We start from the raw sequence: 19,811 nt of genomic DNA on the forward strand, positions 1-19,811 counted from the left end.
CAGCTCGAAAAAAAAAACGCCGTCAAAAATCTCAATGTCGCCGTAGCGGGAAAATTTAAACTGTAAAAAAAGCAGTGCCTATACTAACCACTGGGGCGCATTAGGTGTACGAGAAACTACTACATGTCAAAATCAGCAATATAAAGAATCAATCACTGGTGATCGATTTGAATTGGCGTGGTAACGATAGAGTTTAAGAGCAGCGCGAACACTTAGACGAGTACCTTGTGAGGTTTGAGCGTGCGGTCGAGGACCATAATAGGCCTCGAGGGCAGTGAGCTACGGTCTTGAGCCTTTGCCTTAGTGGCGAGGCATTGTGTGTTTGCAGCCGTATGTTAGCTGCGGAGTGTGATGATTACGGCAAGTTGCGGCAGGCGTTATTGCTGAGGTTGCGCATAGCTGAGATAGGTTCCCGCGAGAAGTTTCGTGGAAGCACGTCTTTGAACGGGGAAATGTGCTCACAATTTGTCCCTCCCCTGCGCTTTTTTTTTTAATCTTTGGGTTGAGCTTTGCAGAACGTCACGTGGTTCTTTTTGAGCTATTTTTAAAAGAGCACTTTTTGTCCTATATTTTTTGCAAGAAACTTTTTTCTGAAGGAGAGGAAGGATTCTGTATTAGTAGGCCTCGTGAATAGGGCGGAGCAGCATGTTGAAGCTAACGGATAGAGCAATTTTGTCAGGCGTGCAGTGCCTAAACAGCAGACATGGGGAGACTCGCCCGGGGCCGATGCGAAAACGCGGCCTGCCCCGCCATTCCTCCCAAGCAAAAGTGGGATATAAAACAATGTTTTCTGTGTTCTAGGGTGGAGCGGCTTGAGAAACACTGCCGTTGTGGGCAGACTGCAGTCAGGGCACCGCTCCCAGGGAGTGTTTCAAGTGTGGTAAAACGGATCAAGTGTGGTAAATATAGTCGAACCTCGTTAATTCGAACTCCGAGGGGATAGAAAATCCGTTCGAATTGGCCGGAGTTCGAACTCGCGGGCGTCCTTGTGATTGGCGGTACAGCGCACGCTACTAGTATTAGAAACTCATGCGCGATAAAGTAGACAGTATTGCACGTCCTGCGGAATACACTTTCAATAACTACGTGCTGCGAAAGTACGGCATACGCAATGGTCAGTTTGAGATGCGAACCCGAAGAAGCAGGTGCGCACTTCCCGACGATCCATAGCGCGAAGGTCGCGTGGTTGATGCCAGCTGCTTCAGTGTACGCGTAGCAAGAACGCGGGGACGGGTTTGGGTAGCTGCGGAGGCTCCCGTTGAACTTTAGCCGTCGGCTTCAAATTTCACAAAAATTAATCTGTGTGGACGGGCAATATTGATCGAATTAACCGTGGCACGTGTTTCAGATCCGAATTAGCGAGAGTTTTCCCCCGTTCAAATACACGTCACTTTGCCGGGACCAATGGACCAGTTGGAATTATCCGTTGGTTCGAATTATCCAACTTCGAATTAACCGAGTTCGACTGTATTTGTTGACGTGGAAAATTAGTTGAGTCATTATAGGATGCTTTCTTGGGGCATATGATCCCCGAAGCATTCCTTTGTTCGAGAGGGCTGTACCGGGGGTAGAACCATAGCTCGGCATAAGTGAATGCCACTCACTCACACTGACTAAAAAAATATATATTTATCCTAATGCCCTCACCCGTACTCACGCTCGCCACTCCGCCCTCACCACTCGCACTCACTCGCATTCACGCTCGCTACTCCACCCTCACTACTCACTCTCACTCGCGCTCACGCTCGCAACTCGTCCCCACCACTCGCACTCACTCGCACTCACGCTCACCACTCCACTCTCACCACTCGCACTCATTCCCGCTCACGCTCACCACTCGTCGTCACCACTCGCACTCACTCGCGCTCCCGATCACCACTCACCGTTACCACCCGCACTTACTCGCGCTCACTCTCACCACTCGTCGTCGCCACTCGCACTCACTCGCGCTCACGCTCAGCAATCGCATTCGCCTCTTACACTCCCTCGCACTCGCACTCACCACTCGCAATGGCCACTCACACTCACTCGCAATCACCACTCGCTTCCTCCACTCACCCACACTCGCCACTCCCATCCCCCACTCACGCTCACTCACAACCACCACTAATTAATTCACAATCCAAATCACTTTGTTTCTTTACAGCATGGGAATTTTAACTTCGGTTTGTTTATAAACCACTTGAAGCATTCCATTTTGTGGAGACCTTCAATGCGGCCCTGCTGACACCGACACCACAATGATACCGTTACGTGAAGCCGCTGAAGCGAGAAAAAAATTGGGTGTTTTAAGAGAGAACCTTCACATTGGCTATGAGGCATGCCCCAAAACAATCATTAACTCCAAGCAATTTGATCCAACTGACAAAAAAAAAAAAACTCTATTCAAGAATTAAAACGCGAAGCTTCCTCCCGAGCAACTTGAGTCAAAGTCACAGTTTAAAATCCAAACTGATTGAAAAGTGGTGGAATGGCGCAATCGGATAGACGTCGGCTTCACATCGCGGGAAACCCAGGTTCAATTCCGACCACGGGAAAGGTTGGTTTTCTTGAGGCGCTTGATGTGCCTTCACTTATCATCATCATCGTTTTGTGAAATACACTGTGTATAGTTGGCTTTACTGCAGTGCTTTTTACACAGACGCCGACGCCATCAGTGAGGAATAGAAAGCTTCACATAAAAAATGGCGAAGCTTGCACAAAGCCGCGCAAGGCATGAACCACAACGAAGCGGGGTGATTTCTTTCTGTGTAAGCACTTTCCTTCTACGTAAGCACCACCATGCATTGCATTAGGTTTGAAATTGTTTATTTACATGTTGTATCGTCGCTTTTCACTGTGGTAGTAGTACTCATTGTCATATCCATCTATATCGTTGTCATCTTCATCCATGACTGGCGAGCCCGGTTCGTTTTGTCCAAGGTGGCAGCGGACTGCGCCAACTGGGCGTCTGTACCTCGAGCTCTCTTGTGCTACCCCTTAAGGCGCGGACGCACGTGAACTGTTTTCTTGGTAATTTTTGCGAGCGCCACGCCCAAGCCTGGACGATGCCGGGCGCTCCTCATGAGGCGCGTACTCACGTGCACGGTAAACATCCGGAGTAACTATGACGAAGTTTCTTTGATGACGCCGCACACCGCACACATTACGGCCAGCAAGAACAGCCTCACTGTTAAAAGCACACGCTGTAAAAGGAGTAACATGTGACCTCCCAAAGCGGCAATGCAGCTGCTAAGCGCAACAGCTCAAAAAATATTTCTCTATGGCGACAGTCTTTCAGCTATAACGGTAGACTCCAAGTAGCGGAGTCTGCTACTTTGCTAAACCGATTATTGCGCCCCTTATTCATAAAAATGAATTACCCCTTCATTTTTGTAGAGTGCGCTTTAGGTTACATGGTGCTAAAAAATTAGACCCGCAAAGTTGACAGTGCGAGCGCAGCTATGAATTGATTTATTTCAAGTAGAATATTTCCTTGAAGACCAAACACGTCGGAAGTGCTACAAGATACAAATAGAAGAGGAGGGGAAGTGTGGGAATACTCTTCACTATAACTCACAGGGGATAGGCGGCAAACCATCGTAAGCTGGTAAAAGGCACTATTCCTTTGTTTAATTTTTGAGCAGCAGAGTATTCTCTGCATGACGCTTTTTTGACACGCCTTGTGGATGGCGACACTCATGGTGTGCACCGAGGCGGCGTGCCTCCTCTGGACGAGACATAAGAAATCACCGCACCGAGCGAAAACATAGGAGTTATCAAAGGACTCCACGACTAAGCACAAATCGTTTAGTGTGCCACTTTATAAAGAAATAATGCGGAACAGTACAGAATAATCCCAACATCCGATTATCGTCGACTGGGTGCCGGGACACGCCAGCATCCTCGAAAATGAGATGGCCCACACAATGGCGAGCCCTCAGAATTACACGTTTCTCTAGCTTCCACTAGGCAGTGCCACCACTCATTGACGTCGACCCGACCATCCTGGTTGAACACGAGAAGTTAAGGAGGAGAAACACCTACAAGAAATGAGTTCCCAAAACGAACACTCTCCTTCAAAAGGCTTACCCAGAGTGGCTCACGTCTTAACCCTTCAGGCCCCAATAGGAGCCCTCTTACCGAGGACGTGCTGCACAAGTGGTGCTCCTACGTTAAAGTGACGGCTCGCAATGACCAAGAAAGACACCTGCGCTGCAAAGATTACACAGTTAAGTAGGGCATTGGACAGCTCATGTTGGACTGTGGGGCCCCCGTACCCAGTGTAGGACAAACCCGACAAGTGCCATCTTACGAAAAGGGGACATGGCAAGTCATGGCAAGGAGACGTTACTCTCCATGTGGGAAATTACGAAAGAATTGGGCGTAGCCTGAAGAGTGTAGGGCATGGAGGAGCCCCACAGCCCATCTCAAGCAACCCCTACTTTTCTTGGTCACTGGCCACCCCTTGCCCATAGAGATTTATTCATATGAGACGTTTTATTTTTTTTCGAAATGAGCCACATCCAGAAACCGAACTAAGTCAGATAAAACTGCAGTGACAAGAAAAACTCAGCAACTTTCCCCTAGAAAAGAGGTGGCAAGAAAATAGGTGAACTGACGCCCTGTAAACCTGTACGCAGATCGCAGTTCGTATCGAAAATGAGCCAGATCCTGCTGTTGCACGGGTCAAAATGAGCCAGATCCATTTGCCCAATGGTATTTTGCTTCTGGCGTGACTGTTCGGACTGGTTCGTGGGAGTTTTCAGATGATTTTTTTTTTTTTTGCTTTTCGGAGCTGGCTTATTATGAATTCATACAGGAATTAGGAGATCGGCGAAAGGTCTGTCCACAGACGTCGACGACAAAGTGAACAGAAGAAGTGAACGAGATAAAACTGGGAGATGTGAAACAATCATTTCACCTCGTCCAACCCCCTCCCTACGGAGTAAATCTGGTTATTATTATTATTATTATTATTATTATTATTATTATTATTATTATTATTATTATTATTATTATTATTATTATTATTATTATTATTATTATTATTATTATTATTATTACTCCCATATTTGCCATTTTAGTACTTAAAAAATTTAGCCGACGCTTACAAGCCCTGGACGCTTACAAGCCCTGGATACCCCTCTCGGTGGGTACCAGCCACTTCATTTAAGGTGAAGAAGAATATATCAGCAGCCTTCTTGTAAAGCGTTTTTGAAATTTATGGCAAGGCCATTAAGACGTTGTATACTTCGCAAGTGTCTTCACGCGTGCCCAAGAAAATTATCCTACGGAATAATTCGAAAAGAACTGCTGATGTTTCCCAGACGACTGACCTGCTCTTCATTCATAGTTTTACTGTTCTTGAAGCCGTGTTGCATATGTTTAATGCCTTTTCTGCTAAAACTCCATCGTACCATACTTGAAAGCCTATTGCAACAACATTTTCATAAGAATGCCGCGTCAACTTGAATGTTTCAATTCAGTACGAGCCGAATCTGAACTTATCATTCACGGCATATTTTTCGCCGCATATTTTTTATTACTTGTTGCCACAAAATTCCCCTAGCTGAATGTAAAACATGTCATATAATAGCTTTGACAGCGTTGCCATTAGGTCCGGTGAGAAACTCTCTTTTTTCTCAAATTCGCTTTACGTGAATTTGGCTCATTTCGAAAAAAAAAAAAAAAAACGCCTCACATATTCAGCCATCATGAGCTCACGTGAGCTTGTGCCTAGTGAGGAGCGCCCTGCGTCACCCAGGAGTGATGATGATGATGATGATGATGTCCTCAAATTTTTTGGCACGTACCCACAAGGGGGGATTGGCCAGGGCTAAATCGGTTAAAAACGTGGGGAGGAGTGCGCACATGAAAAGCTGTTGCCGTCGTCGTCGTCGTCTTCTCCGCGGCGGGGAGCACCCATCGCTACAAATCGTTACCCCATCCTAGTTCAATTTATTCCACCTTAATCAATCCATCCTAATTCATCTTAATCTACCTTAATTCACTTTGATCCTACATAATCAGCATTACTAGCAATCCCTAATCAATCGCTAATTACATTAATTGGTAAACACAATCATCTCTTATACACGGTTGGCATGCTTCGGTTCGCTGCTCGTCTTCTTTGGTTCATTTGGGTTTTTGCATCATTCGCGCCAACGCCGGGTTCATTCGAGGTCAACGTTCCCATGAAACATGTAAGGCTTTCGCCTTAATGAACACATCGTTCCTGGATGCCTTATGAGGCTGTCCAATGGTGCCGCATTCACTGGCAGATCCCCCCACCCCCCTTCCCGGGGGCCCCCCGGCCGCGTGCACGTGCCACGCCACGGGGCCCACAGTCATCCTCAATTCTTTATTGCTCAGAGCGGCGTTACCTCCTCACATTACAATCAAACGTGAGGCTTACCTCAAGGATCCGTTCTTTCTCCGGTTTTATTTAATGTCTTACTCAGCGAGGTTCCCGTTATTGCGAGCGTACAGCTAGTCGTACTTGTATGCTGACGATCTGGCGTTTTTTAGCTCTTCAAGCAATGTACATGTCTTGTTTCAGTCACTCCAGCTTTATATGTCGGCCTTAGAGTCATAGCTGGATGGCCTCTACCTATCCTTAAATGTCGACAAGTGTGCACTCTTGGCATTCCCAGTGAAAGACCCAGTTTCGATTGATCTGACATACAGACAGAAATCAATACCGCAGGTTACCTCTCTGAAATATCTAGGAGTGTTGTATGAGAGCACTCTGAATTGGCGTCCTCACATTGACTTCATTGCGGTGAAAGGGGGGAGAGCGGTTTCCGTGTTGAAGAGATATTGTAATAAGAAATCGGGTATGCGCAGAGACGTCCTCCTTATGCTCTATCGCATGTACGTGCGCCCTATTCTGGAATTCGGCTGTATCCTTTTTTCTAGTTATCCGTTCTACAAGCTCCGACCATTGATTACATTAGAAAGGCAAGCTTTGCGATTGTGTTTGGGATTGCCAAGGTACGTCCCCATTCGGGTATTGTACTGGGAGGCTCGAATCCTTCCTCTGATATCTCGTTTCAAGGTGTTGACAGTAGAAGCATACCTTCGTGCAATGTAATTGCCTATATCACGATCACAAATGGTTTTTGTACACTCCCCGGCGTCTTTTTTTGCCCAATCATGGCCCATGTACAAGCGTCCACAGGTAGTGTTCGTCCAGTCCTTGCTCGCCCCTTTAAATATCAGCATATTATCTGTACCTACGTTTGACTATCGCACTGCGATGGTGGACATTGACTTCGTCAACATTTTTCCCTCCAATGCCAAATGCTTGCCGGAGAGAACGATATCTGGCCTTTTAGAAAACTACCTAGAAGAGTTCCCGACACATGTGGTTATAGCCACAGATGCTTCTGTTCGAGACAAAAAAGCTGGTGTAGGTATCTTTTCACCTGCGCTTGACTGGGCAATTCCTCTTCGTCTTCCAAAGTTCACGTCAATATATTTGGCAGAATTTTTGGGAATCGCGCTCGCTCTTCGAAAGCTCAGCGAAGAGCATTCCCAGGTGATCATTGTGACGGATTCTTTTTCGGTTTGCTCCGCTTTATCTTCACCAACCGTTTCTCCACTTCGCCGATCGCTGTCGATGCTTATACCGGCACATGTCAGGGAAATCCGGCTGGTCTGGGTCCCAGGGCACAGAGGAGTTGAACTTAACGAAACGGCTGATTACCTGGCAGGAGTAGCACTGAATGGTCCTCTCGTTGATACTGTGCCCCCGATAGCCTATGTTGTTGGAACTAGGTTTCGAAGGTACAGTTCACTGGACAGCTTCCCACCAGACAGCATCGCTGGCTGCCCAGACATTGAGCATCTCCGGTACTCTTGGAAGTGTGACTTGGCGCAGTATCGGCTGTGCGAGGTCACACTGACTTGCTTTCGATGTCGAACACCTAATTTGAATTTTTATCTGCACCGTGCACGCATAGCGCCATCGGCCATCTGCAGCTTCTGTCAAGAGGAGGAAACACTTGACCACTTCCTGTTGTCTTTCCGGCGGTTCTCTTCCCTCCGAAATCGTTACCTGGAGGCTCACCTCCGGCGCCTGGGTCTCGCCTTGTCGGTGCCTAATTTATTGTCATTTGGGGCAGTCGGGCTTGGTCGGTGCAACGGGGATGTTTTTCGCGCTCTTCACTCATTTATTGCCGAAACAGGTCGCTTGCCTTGTTAATCAATAGCTTCAACCCATTTTTAATCGTTTATTGAAATACCAGGTGGTACAGTAGTATTGAATTTCTTTTGGTTCCAAAATTGTTAGCATCACTGTGCCCTATTTTCTCTTCGTTTGAAACTAATTACTAAGCTTATTCAGCAGTGAAATCACAATAAGACTTGGTCAATCCCCCAGAGTGGGTACGCGCCATTCTCGTTCCGGATCCATCCAACCAACCAACGATCCTCAAAGCAAGCAGCTCAGCCAAGCCAAATCGGTGTTCCTCCACGTAGCACGTTCTTCATCCCTCTTTGGCAAAGATGGCTTCGGGCATGACCGACGCTGGAATGTTGCGCCTATGCCCAATCATTCCGGCCCATCTAATACTCAAGGGTTGGTACGAGGTACATGTTAACCAGTGCAAGAGGCTACACCCCGAGTTGGACGCAAAGCGGCAGTTATTTTCCAAAAGTGGGGCGGATATGCTCCTGGTATGCCCACTCATTCCGTCCCACCTTATACTTAAGGGTTGGTACGATCACCACGTCGAACAGTGCCGGACGTTGCACCCGGATGTAGACCGAACGCAGCGGCGGTTCGCGCAGCTGAACGCTAGGTCGACCAAAGCCCTTGACGACGAGGGCGGTCCCAAAGCCGCAGACGAGCCCAAAGACGTGCCGGCCCCACCGAGGAGCGAGGCGGACGAGGTGGGCGCGGAGAAGGAATCGGTGGACAAGCCCGGGGACCCGATGGCAAACAAAGTAAGGACAGCGTACGTGCTCAATTTCCAAGTGCGACCTTGGATGCTCAGTACTTTGGACGAACGACCTTGCACGTGTCGCGTATGTTGAACTTGCTAGAAAGCCGTCATATTCATATTTTCTCCTGCGGTCTCACCAGAGTGTGGTCGCAGCCGCGACGTCAACTAATTTGGCGGGGAGGAGGGTGCAAGAATAAAAGGTACCCTTTGGCGCAGCTTTGTCGTTAAATAAAAAAATTAGCCCACATTCGATGACTCAACGTCGCGAACGCTGATGTTGCATCGAAACTGCCTGGCATTCCCCAACCGCAAGGCTAGTCTTCATAGAACTTCTCAAAGGCAGCAGATCGATTCCTGTTCGCGCCAATTCATTTTACAGCAAAGTAGCATATGTCGAACCCCCGCCCCCAGTTTTCATTCCGGGGAAATCGCTTTACTCGGCGCCGCTCAGGCGTTCCTTTTCGCCACCGCCGACCCCTCTTTCACAACTGTTATTTGCCGGTGTCTCTACGCGTTTACGCGTGCGCGTGCGCGGAGTGGAGGGAGGAAGGCGGGGAGCGTGCACGTGAAGCTAGAAGTTTTATTCCCTCACTGAGGGCATGTTCGTGCAGCTCAACGCTACGTCGACCAAAGCCCTTGACGACGCTTTCGGTACTGAAGCCGCCGACGAGCCCAAAGACGTGCCGGGCCCATCGCGGAGCGAGGCGGACGAGGTGGGCGCGGAGAAGGAATCGCCGGACAAACCCGGGGACCCGATGGCAAACAAGGTAAGGACAGCGTACGAGTTCAACTTCCATGAGGGACCTTGGACGCACAGTACTTTGGACGAACGACCTTGCACACGTCGTGTATGTTGAACTTGCTAGAAAGCCGTCATATTCATATTTACTCCTGCGTCTTACCAGTGTGTGGTCGCAGCCGCGACGTCAACTGTTTGGCGGGGAGGAGGGTGCAAGAATAAAAGGCACCGTTCGGCCACAGACCTTCAATGCTTTGAAGGACTCTGGTTTGGCGCAGCTTTGTCGTTAAAGAAAAAATTAGCCGAGCTTCACAGACTTAACGTCGCGAACGCTGATGTTGCATCGAAACTGCCTGGCAATCCATAACCGCAAGGCTAGGCTTCATAGAACTTCTCAAAGCCATCAGATCGATTCCTGTTCGCGCCAATTCATTTTACTGCAAAGTAGTATATGTTGAACCCTCCTCCCCCACCCCACCCCGCCCCCAGTTTTCATTCCAGTGAAATCGGTTTACTCGGCGCCGCTCCGGCGTTCCTTTTCGCCACCGCCGACCCCTCTTTCACGACAGTTATTTGCCGGTGTCTCTCGCGTTTAAGCACGAGCACATAAGGGGTTGTCAGTTTATGCGTGCACGTGGGGGGAGTGGAGGAAGGAAGGCGGAGAGCGTGCAAGCGAAGCAAGAGGGTTTCATACCCTCACTGATGACATGTTCGTGCAGCTCAACGCTACGTCGACCAAAGCCATTGACCACGCCGGGGCTACCAAAGCCGCAGACGAGCCAAAAGACGAGCCTATAGACGTGCCAGCACCATCGCGGAGCGACGTGGACGAGGTGGGTGCGGAGAAGAAATCGGTGGACAAGCCCGGGGACCCGATGGCAAACAAGGTAAGGGCAGCGTACGTGCTCAATTTCCATGTGCGACCTTGGACGCACCATAGAGTTTCATACAAATATTGTAAGAAACTCTATGGGACGCACAGTACTTCGAACGAACGACCTCGCACGTGTCGTGCAAATAATACACAAGTAACATTTGCAGTGTTACTTTGGATGCTGGATTTTTGCGATAACAAATGAAATACTGCAGCCACTGTACTTTGTCGCCGTGCCATTATAACTTTTAGCGGCATTTTAGGAAATCAAACGGAAAGAGTTTCCACGCTCCACTCGGAACGCACGTGGAGTAGGGCAACGCGGTTCTATAAACCTTGAAGTCGGGGGCCTCGATTCACGCGCGTCTCCGCCTTACGGCAGCACTGGCATCGAGACACCCGGACCCGAGCAGTGGAAAGCAGTAAATTTAAGTTGACTTGAGCCAACCTCTGGCCTGTTTACCTGGGGAGGAGCGCGACGGGAGAGGAACAGCATGAGAGGGGAGCGAAAGGAGACATTTATATATACTTGGGAAATGTTGACGAAAGACTATCGTCTGTCGTCGACATTTGCAACGAAAGGAGCAGATACGCGGCCAATTTTTTGCAATGCTCCACTGTTCGCGTCATTCACAAGAACCTTCTGCAACTTTTGAACTTGAAACACACCACCAGGGGGCGCTAGAAGTGCTTTTTACGACGTATTTTTAATTTGCTATCACAAGAATCAAACAGCCATCTATTTTTAATTAAAATAGCAGTGCAATTATCACTTACGTAATAATGTCTTACCCCAAATATGTTCAATGTTTCTTTTTGTTCAACAGTGTTGAGCGGTATAAACATGTTGATAGGTGTAAAGTTGATTAAGATGAATTAAAGTTGAATCATATCAATATAGGATGGATTAAGTGGTGGTAAAATAATTAGGATGGAATCATTATTTGTTAGTGATTGGTAGTAATGCCGATTATGGTGGAATTAGGGTGTCTAGAAAAGGTTTAACGTGAATTCAGATGATAACGGATTAAGGTGAATTTAAGCCGATTAAGGTGGACTGAGGTAAGCATGAGGTGAGTTAAGGTGGATTTAGCTGGATTAAGATGAACTAAGATGGATAGAGGTGAATCAAACTAGAATAAAGTGGTATTCTGGTGGGTTATATCGTTGAGCAATTATGAATAATATGAATATTTCTGATTTAAGATGAAATAAGGTGAATGCAGATGAATTAAGGTGGAATTAGGTTGGATTAAGGAGGATAAAACATCGTGGCTGCTGTGTCGACACGTGGACGTGTAAATAAAAGGTACGTGTCAAAACAGTACGCCAGGCTCCAAGCACGTAGGAGGACTTGTGCAGACAAAAATTTTTGCCTTGACTTACCTTGAGTTCCGCAATAAGGGGGCACACACCGTCCTGTGACAACGCAGTGCGGACCACGTCATGACTGTAGCTGTATTTAGAACTTGTGCTTAGAGTTGCATTATACGAAAGCATGTGGATAGCTCATGCAGCGAAAAAACGGCGCCGGCTTAAGGGAAATGATGATGAAGAAAGTTTATTTGCCTGAGTTGAGGTGCTTGTATCAGGGCACCCGCCCGATGGGAGGCGTCCTTAGTCCGGTATTCCTTGGACCATGCTGGCCATCCCTGTCCTCTCCCCAAGTCGTCGCTGGTCTTAGATTTCGGAGCTGGTCATCAGCTCAACCCACTGTTCATAGGTAGGGTTGGGGCTGGGGTGAGGGTGTCTGGATTTCTGGCACTTTCATACAACGTGGTACAGGGTGCCTGGTTGGGGGCAGAATTTGCATGTGGCGGGATGTAGGGTGGGATACAAGGCATGTAGAAGGGTGTTATTTGCGTAGGAGACACTCTGTAGCCGCCGGACGGCGGTAGCTTTGTCATAAGACAGGTGTGGGTGGGGGAATGGGTATTTCCGACGCTCGTTCCGTGTATGTTTGCAGTGGGGTGGGCTTAATTGTGCTTTAGATGGGGTTTCATGGCTTTCGTGGGAAACGTTCCGGTGTGAATGAGCGCGCGCATCGGCGTGTGCCGCCTCGTTACCCTTACGGGCAAAAGAAAAAAAATGACGCAAGAACTCCTCTGGGATTTGTCTAAATTATGCGTAAACATTTTCTCGTGCTGTAGAACAAGTTACGTGGAAGGGAACTCACCAATTACTTTACGTCGACTGGAATGGTCATTGTTTGGCCCACGATCTTACACTATACACCATCGGCTAGTCACTTTGTGAACCCACTCGCTGATTTCGTTCAACGGTGGGAGATGCGTGACGGGTAGCGGAATCCGTGGCTGCGACAAGAGGGCCGAGGATCTTCACCGTTGTGGAGAAAACTTCTGCACGTAGAGTAGAGGCGAAATTTTCAGTTGTCTTTCTGGGGAAATTCTCGTCGTAGCCTGTCTCAAATTAGTTCTACTGCGCGTTTGTGACGTCTAAGAAAAACCGATACCCGTAGAGTTTCTTAGAGACAGCACAGTAAGAAATTCTATGGAAGGCAGGTGGCGATGGGGAGGCGGTAGTCTGTCTCCTTCAGCAACAATGGAGCAACAAGTTATTTTAAAACGAAAGTATTTTATGCTGGGGTACATAAACCTCACCGACGTCATATCCGTCATGGAAATGACATCATTGGCCCGGCGGCGCTAGTATTCGAGCCCACGATCATTACGGCCGCAACGGGAGGTGTGAAAAGCTCTGCCAACTGAGCCACGAAGACATGCCCGGGTATCTGTACGAACGCGCCTTATGTACTTCCTTGGAACTTCTCTATTCAAATTGTGCTGCCGCCTAGGAAAGGTGAAGCGAAGTAGTGCTTCATGACCTTAATGAGCGCCGATTGTTGGCGCCTCGATAAGGCAGCGTATAACAGCGGAAGCTGCTGTGTTTATTCGTCCGCCGCCTATGTGGAACGCCTCTCAGCTTGTGGAACGCCGCCACCACGTCGCACCTTTGCCGAAGCGACCCGCCAGCAGGACGTCGCTCGCTATACAGGACGTCGCTTGCCAAGCACACCCACAAGGCTGCTGCCGACCCGCAAATAATGCTCCTCTCGCTGTAGCGGACGTCACTTCCCCAAACGATTCGCTGACAACCCGTTCGGTTTCGTTCGCATGGTTTGCTAGTGCCTGGGATTTTAATCGGATTTACGCAATGCTCCGGCGCGTGTAATCCGTGTCTAATGTTGATGCGTCTAACGGTGCCATACCGATGAAATATAAATAGCGATGTGCAAGTTCATATCGATGCACAATAAACATTCAAATGCTTATGTGAAGGCACATTTCACTTTCGTATTTTACCGGTTCCTGTGAAAGAAGGATCATCCACATTTTTTTTTCATATTTAGCCTCTAACTGGCTCAGTTTCGCAACAGCCGTTTTACATTCACCAATGGCCTCTGCAGGGCACCCAGACTGCGAGAAGGGAAAATTTGAATATCTTGCCCAGTTCAAACGCATCCACGGACGCTCTACGCTCCAGGTGAAAATATCATTACATGCGAGTAAAACATACGAAAATGCAAGCATTCACCAAGTCTGTGACATGGTTTGCGGCACCTGTGACATTGCCTCCCGCAGCTGTCTCAATAGTTGGCAGATCCCACCTACAAATGTTAACGTAATATCCATAGTGGCTAAAGCTTAAACGAAAAGTAATACGAACAGTATTAGCGAAGCTCTCTTATTTTATTGTAGCATCGGTTTTAAACATAGTAATGACATTTCCCAGACTGGCAGCCCCGCCAAGAGCCACGGAGACGGGAGCAGCGAGGAAAGTGATTCCGAGGACGAGTCCTCCGAGGACGATGGCGAGGGCGTGTACCGCACCGTTTGGTTGGCCAAGGCGAATGGCCGCCTTCCCATCAGAGTGTGGATCAAGCGCCCACGTTACCTCAACGACCCCAAGATCCTGGGTGCTGGAAGAGGGCTGCGTGCCAATCGTGGGGGCAAGTGATGTCTGGTTCAGTTGTCCGTGTGGCTGAAATAAAGGTTGAAAAGCCAATAACCGAGCCAAATCGCTGTGAACTTCATTTTAGACCGTACTTTTTTTAGGAAGAGTGCTGGTTTATCAATGGCTAAATTTTTCCTCGCGCACTTGGTACCGGCAACGCAAGCGCTCGGCCCGGGCTTCGCGATAAACCATGAAACAATTTGTGGTGCCTTTCGTTTCAGAATTTTTCATCGGCCGACAGCGGGTAATATATTTATTGAAACGCAGTGTATACAAACGCTGAAATATTTAAATAAACACAATTCTTTAGCTTGAACTATGATATAGTGTATGGGTATGGATGCCATGTTGTAAATGGGGCGTCCTGCAAGTTCTACCACAAAGTACTGCGCACTAAACTAGTTGTATTACAATGATGCGCGCATCATGCTCCGTAGACTTGGTCGGGACGGCCATCCTGAGAAAATTACTTGAAATGGGAAAGCTTTCATTTGGAACGCATAGTAGTGCATTTGCGTATACATTCTATTCCGTTATTCTGTTCTCAAGTATATCTGGTGCAGCCGTTCCGGTTTTAGGGGGGAGTCGTGCGAGATTTAGAATTTTGCATCATTGATGATGATGATGATGATGATGATGATGATGATGTCATTTTGAGCTCACGGGTACGTCGTCTGCTTGGCGCCACTCCCGTTTCAAGAGCTCTCCCGTCCGCCGGGGGATTTCACGTACGTGTATGTGTGTTGTTTATCGGTTTCCACAAAAAAAAACCGCTCATCCATCGCGCCTTCAACGAACAACTATGGTGGATGCTACTAGGGGTTTCTCGAGAAGGTAAGCACTTTGTGACAAATAAACAATGCACACACACACGCGCGCACACACACACACACGCACACACACACGCACACACACACACACACACACACACACACACACACACACACACACACACACACACACACACGTGAAAGCCGCTGGCGGACGGGAGCTCTCGAACCGGAAGTGGCACAGAGCAGACGACGCACCCTTGAGCCTTTTCGCTTCTACCGCTTACCTATTGAATACAGCTGCGGTCTTCTGACAAGTCTGCCTTTTCGGTGGCTATCTACAAGCCTCTTCTCCGCAGCTTCCCTAGAAGCGCGTCGTCAGCTGATACACAGTAACCTTCGGTAAGACACAGTAAGACAACCTTAGGTAAGACGGATAGGCGGTAAGACGAATGCACCCCATCACAATAGGGCACGCCGTGAGGCAAGAGCGAAGGCCCAAACAACACCCACCCGGGGGTCGCCTGTGGTATACAGCAACGCCGCCCCACATCAAGGCGGGGTTGCATCTGCACTAGCGGTAGTCGACTCCAAGGGGAGCCCCATCGCTACAGCATGTGTAAGCTGCACGCCCTGCACAGAGGACGAGGAAATGGCAATCGGCCTAGCCATAGCCCACAGCCGGTCTCCCCATCTAAACATCATCATCGATTCCAAATCGGCTTTTCTTAATTTTTTTAAACGGTGGAGGATCATCTAGAATATATATATATATATATAGGAAACCCTGCTGCAAGGGCTCCAACGTTGCAGCCGGGACTTCCGCATCATCGGTTCACCAGCCCACTCTGGTATAATGGGAGAGAGAGAGAGAGAGAACATTATTTGTAAATAGGGAGAAAGGGAATGTGAAAAGAGTTATGGGTGAAGTCCTATTTCCAGGACTCCAGTAGCAATGGCCCCCATCTTGGCTCTCTCTAGCAGCTCACGCTGAGTCGAAAGATCCGAGCTGGACAGTGGCAAATCCCAGGGCTCTCTAGAAACGGGAAGGCTAATGAAATGAGACTGCTCGGGATATGGTTCGCCGAGAGCCTAATAGGACCCCTGAAGATAGCCCACAACCTTTTTAGATGCGACGCATCTCTTGCTCTGAGGCATGTCCCTCCTGCGTCGTCGTTGTCACGCCGTCCGTCCGCATCCCTCCTCCGTTCTTCTCTCCGACTGTTGTGCGCAACAGCTGTGCGCAACACTCTCACTCCGTCTCATTATCATAAACAACAGCTGCGTGCGCGCGCTTCGCTCGCTTCGCTCCGCTCTCGTCGCGCGGCGACGCGCTGTGTGCGCAAGTGCGCGCATGCGCGACTCTCCTCCGTTGTCTCCTCTCCTTCAAGCGCTGTGAATATAAAGCGGGTATCGCGCTGCGGCGGTTACCCAACCCAACGGAAACACCAATAAACCCAACGGAAACACCAATTGAACCCCCGATGCGTCGCATCACACCAGGGTTCCCTCGCGGGAAGATGGGCGTAATTTTGTTATAAGGACCAGCTCTATGTATACTTTCGGCGATACCCTCGACCATTTCCGCCAGGATTGTGACTGTTTTTCGCCACAGCATACATCGATCAGTCACAGGCACGCAGTCCTTCTCAGGCAGCTTCGAACTATTATTCCCACCATCCCCATGTCTATCATGTATCCCGCGAAGGATAAGGACGCTTGCCCCTTCTGTTCAGTAGAACGAGCCTCGCTTCACCACATAATTTGGTCATGCCCAGACATACCGTCATCACGTAGAAGAACTCATCCCATCCTTCGTAACCTATCCTTCCCAGAGTGGAAGGCTGCATCTCTAGCCCAGCTCCCCTCGTGCAAGAAGCCCGCGCCAAGTTCACTGAAGACACCGAGCTGCCAAAACATCGGGAGCCCCGCTTAAGCGGGATTCACACGACGGAGAAACCCTCTCTTTTTGGCCCGCGGGACCCGCTCAAGTGACCGGTTTTAGGCTCCGCCCCTCGGTGGGGATAGCACGCGGTGGCTCCGCGAAAGAAAATGCCTCCGCGTGTTTTCGCTCGACGGCGGTGGCCCTCGGCGGGGAATAAAACCTGTACCTCGGCGCTGTCGTCTGCTACTCACTCCGCGTAGCTCCGCACGTGTGGATGCGCCGCCAAGCCGGATAATCTGGTCACGTGCTGTTGACGTCACATATCCGTCCGCCTCCGTGAGAGGGTTCCTCCGTCGTGTGAATCCCGCTTTACTAGATTACTGAGTGAATAACTCAGCGGTGCAATTACCACAGCTTTTGGGCAAATAAAGTTTATATTAATACTACTGCCACGACTCATCCATCTAGTAAACAATACAGCATCATCATCAGTAGCCCGTTTGTGTCCACTGTATAGGACAAGGACCTCTCCCAAAGACTCCAACTTGTTTCCGTGTCGTGGATTCGTTGAGCCCACCCTTTGCCCCGAATTCTCTTAGCCCATCCCTCCGTCGTCTTTCGCGTGCCACCCCTTGTTAACGGTTCGGTTCAACGGATGGTCCGGCTGTTGTCCTTCACCCGCATTACATGACCTGCAGCTGCCCGACCTCACTTCCTTGGCTTAAAAAGAATCTGCGCCTCCGGGGATGACCTATGCGGTGGACACTTGTGGTCTCACTTGGCGCCTTGAACGCAAACTTTGATCCCCCCGACGAGCCATGGAAAAATAAATTGTTAGTGGAGAAGCTTATACTTAAGAAACCGTCACATTCGCATAGAAGACATTCGGGTGCAAGCTGATCCGTGTTTTTTTTAGGGACAAACGTATATTACCTACGAAAATTTCTGGATACTTACCGAATGTTGCGGAAAGGGAAGAAGACCACTTGCCAATGTACAGATCATCATCATGAGCTAATAGACAAGGAAGATTAAACGTTTGTTCTCAGCAGATCCATGGCGCGGGTCTAGTTCCTCAACATGTTTGGTGCCGTAAAACCCGGGAGGAACGGCTTGGTGGACACCAGATGACGGCGCACAGCGACTTCGAGGCACGCGAGGCCTTGGAAACCGTTTGATATCCTGATCCCGTGGGCCTTGCTAGGGTGCCTGAATGTTCCTCCTCGCCCGGCGAGGAGGAACATCCAGGCACCCTAGGCCTCGAACGGCGCCCTCCATGGCTGACTGCTTGACGCACCGCACCGACCACTGGGAACCCGGAAGTGGCCAGCAGCAGCACCGTATCCAGAACACCCTCCCTGTGGACATTCAGCCCTCTAAGCGAGTGTGACGGTTTCTTATGTATAAGCTTCTCCCCTAACAATTTATTTTTCCATGGCTCGTCAGGGGGATCAAAGTTTGCGTTCAAGGCTGCGAGTCAACTGAAGCGACTGAGGGATACTCTCCGGGCAAAGATATCACAACTCGTCAGAACAACAGACAGCCTTGTGGAATCACCGACTCCGAGAATAAGTACGCTTAACATCCTCCTCGAATCTTTTACCGAAGTGCTCGACGACATAAATAATCCTGACATACAGATACGACATCTCCTAGATATCGAAGATTACTAAAATGATTACGAAGAATCTGACAAGTACTTATATATGATTTTCAGCGCGAAGTGGATGCTTACTGATAAGATATAGAAGATGAGCTTGATGCGGAAAAAGATAATCACGCAGCACGTCACGAATTTGGAAACCACTTAAGTCGCACCCGTCCAAACATCATGAAGCTCGTTGGTTACCTCTACAGCTGCCTGTAATAAGGTATCTGAGTGCGCAGACCCATTACTTATAACGAATACGACAACGGCGGAAACCATCCCACTGCCAGTAGGCGACTTGAGTAGTTCCACAAATGCTACGCTGTGGTCACGGATAGATTTTGTAGAGAGTGAAGAACTCTGTTTAGCACAATCTCCTGGGGCCGTTCCCGATCATCAGGAGCCCGTTGTTTCAATGCATCTGATCACGAACACTGATGCCATGAACACCTACATGAACCGGCGCAAGAGGTGAAGACTTCGGGAGAAGCCTAGCAAACAGAAAAGGACTGCCAAACTAAAGACGAGACGCAGAGTTTGTGGAAATTCGCCAAAGCTACGACTAAATTCCATCAGACGAAGTGCAACCAGTTCCTCTACATTTACAAGGCGTATTCAGACAAAGGAGGTTCGGTCGAGGCAAGTGCGATCCCGACCAAGACGATGTCAGAGACCAGCTGGACGCGAGACAACCCGAATTTTCTTCCCTGCAACACAACAGGGTGCTGATGTACGTCCATCGCCGATCCTAGCGAAGACCGTCATTAAAAGCAGCATCGGACGTCAAAGCACCCATGGAAAATTAAGCTGCTGACGAACGGTTACCGAACGGCTTGACGGATTCAAACCAGGCTGCTGAACTGACTATGGTTTTATTCTTCTTGCATGTTTTTTTTCTCCTCAAGTCCTTTTTATCCGTAGATGCATCACTGTCGCGGGTGGGAGGATGTTGCGGAAAAGGAAGAAGACCGCTTGCCAATGTCACGGCCG

At 49.0% G+C, this 19,811-nt stretch overlaps 1 protein-coding gene across 2 annotated transcripts; it reads left to right on the top strand.

Annotated features, from left to right (window-relative positions):
* Positions 1–9,454: 9,454 nt before the first annotated feature.
* Positions 9,455–14,569, top strand: LOC144172931 (uncharacterized). 2 transcript variants are annotated; one of them, XM_077701530.1, is made up of 3 exons: positions 9,455–9,697; positions 10,389–10,556; positions 14,297–14,569. In XM_077701530.1, the coding sequence occupies exons 1-3, from the start codon at positions 9,530–9,532 to the stop codon at positions 14,519–14,521; spliced, it is 561 nt and encodes a 186-aa protein (XP_077557656.1). In that variant the 5' UTR covers positions 9,455–9,529; the 3' UTR covers positions 14,522–14,569. The 2 variants fall into 2 exon arrangements, with proteins under 2 accessions (XP_077557656.1, XP_077557662.1); XM_077701536.1 differs by having other exon boundaries at positions 10,389–10,502.
* The last annotated feature ends 5,242 nt before the right edge of the window (positions 14,570–19,811 follow it).

Source organism: Haemaphysalis longicornis, unplaced genomic scaffold (assembly GCF_048455015.1).
Source record: "Haemaphysalis longicornis isolate Haplotype H1 unplaced genomic scaffold, Haemaphysalis longicornis Haplotype H1 scaffold_1, whole genome shotgun sequence".
Classification (NCBI taxonomy): Eukaryota; Metazoa; Arthropoda; class Arachnida; order Ixodida; family Ixodidae; genus Haemaphysalis; species Haemaphysalis longicornis.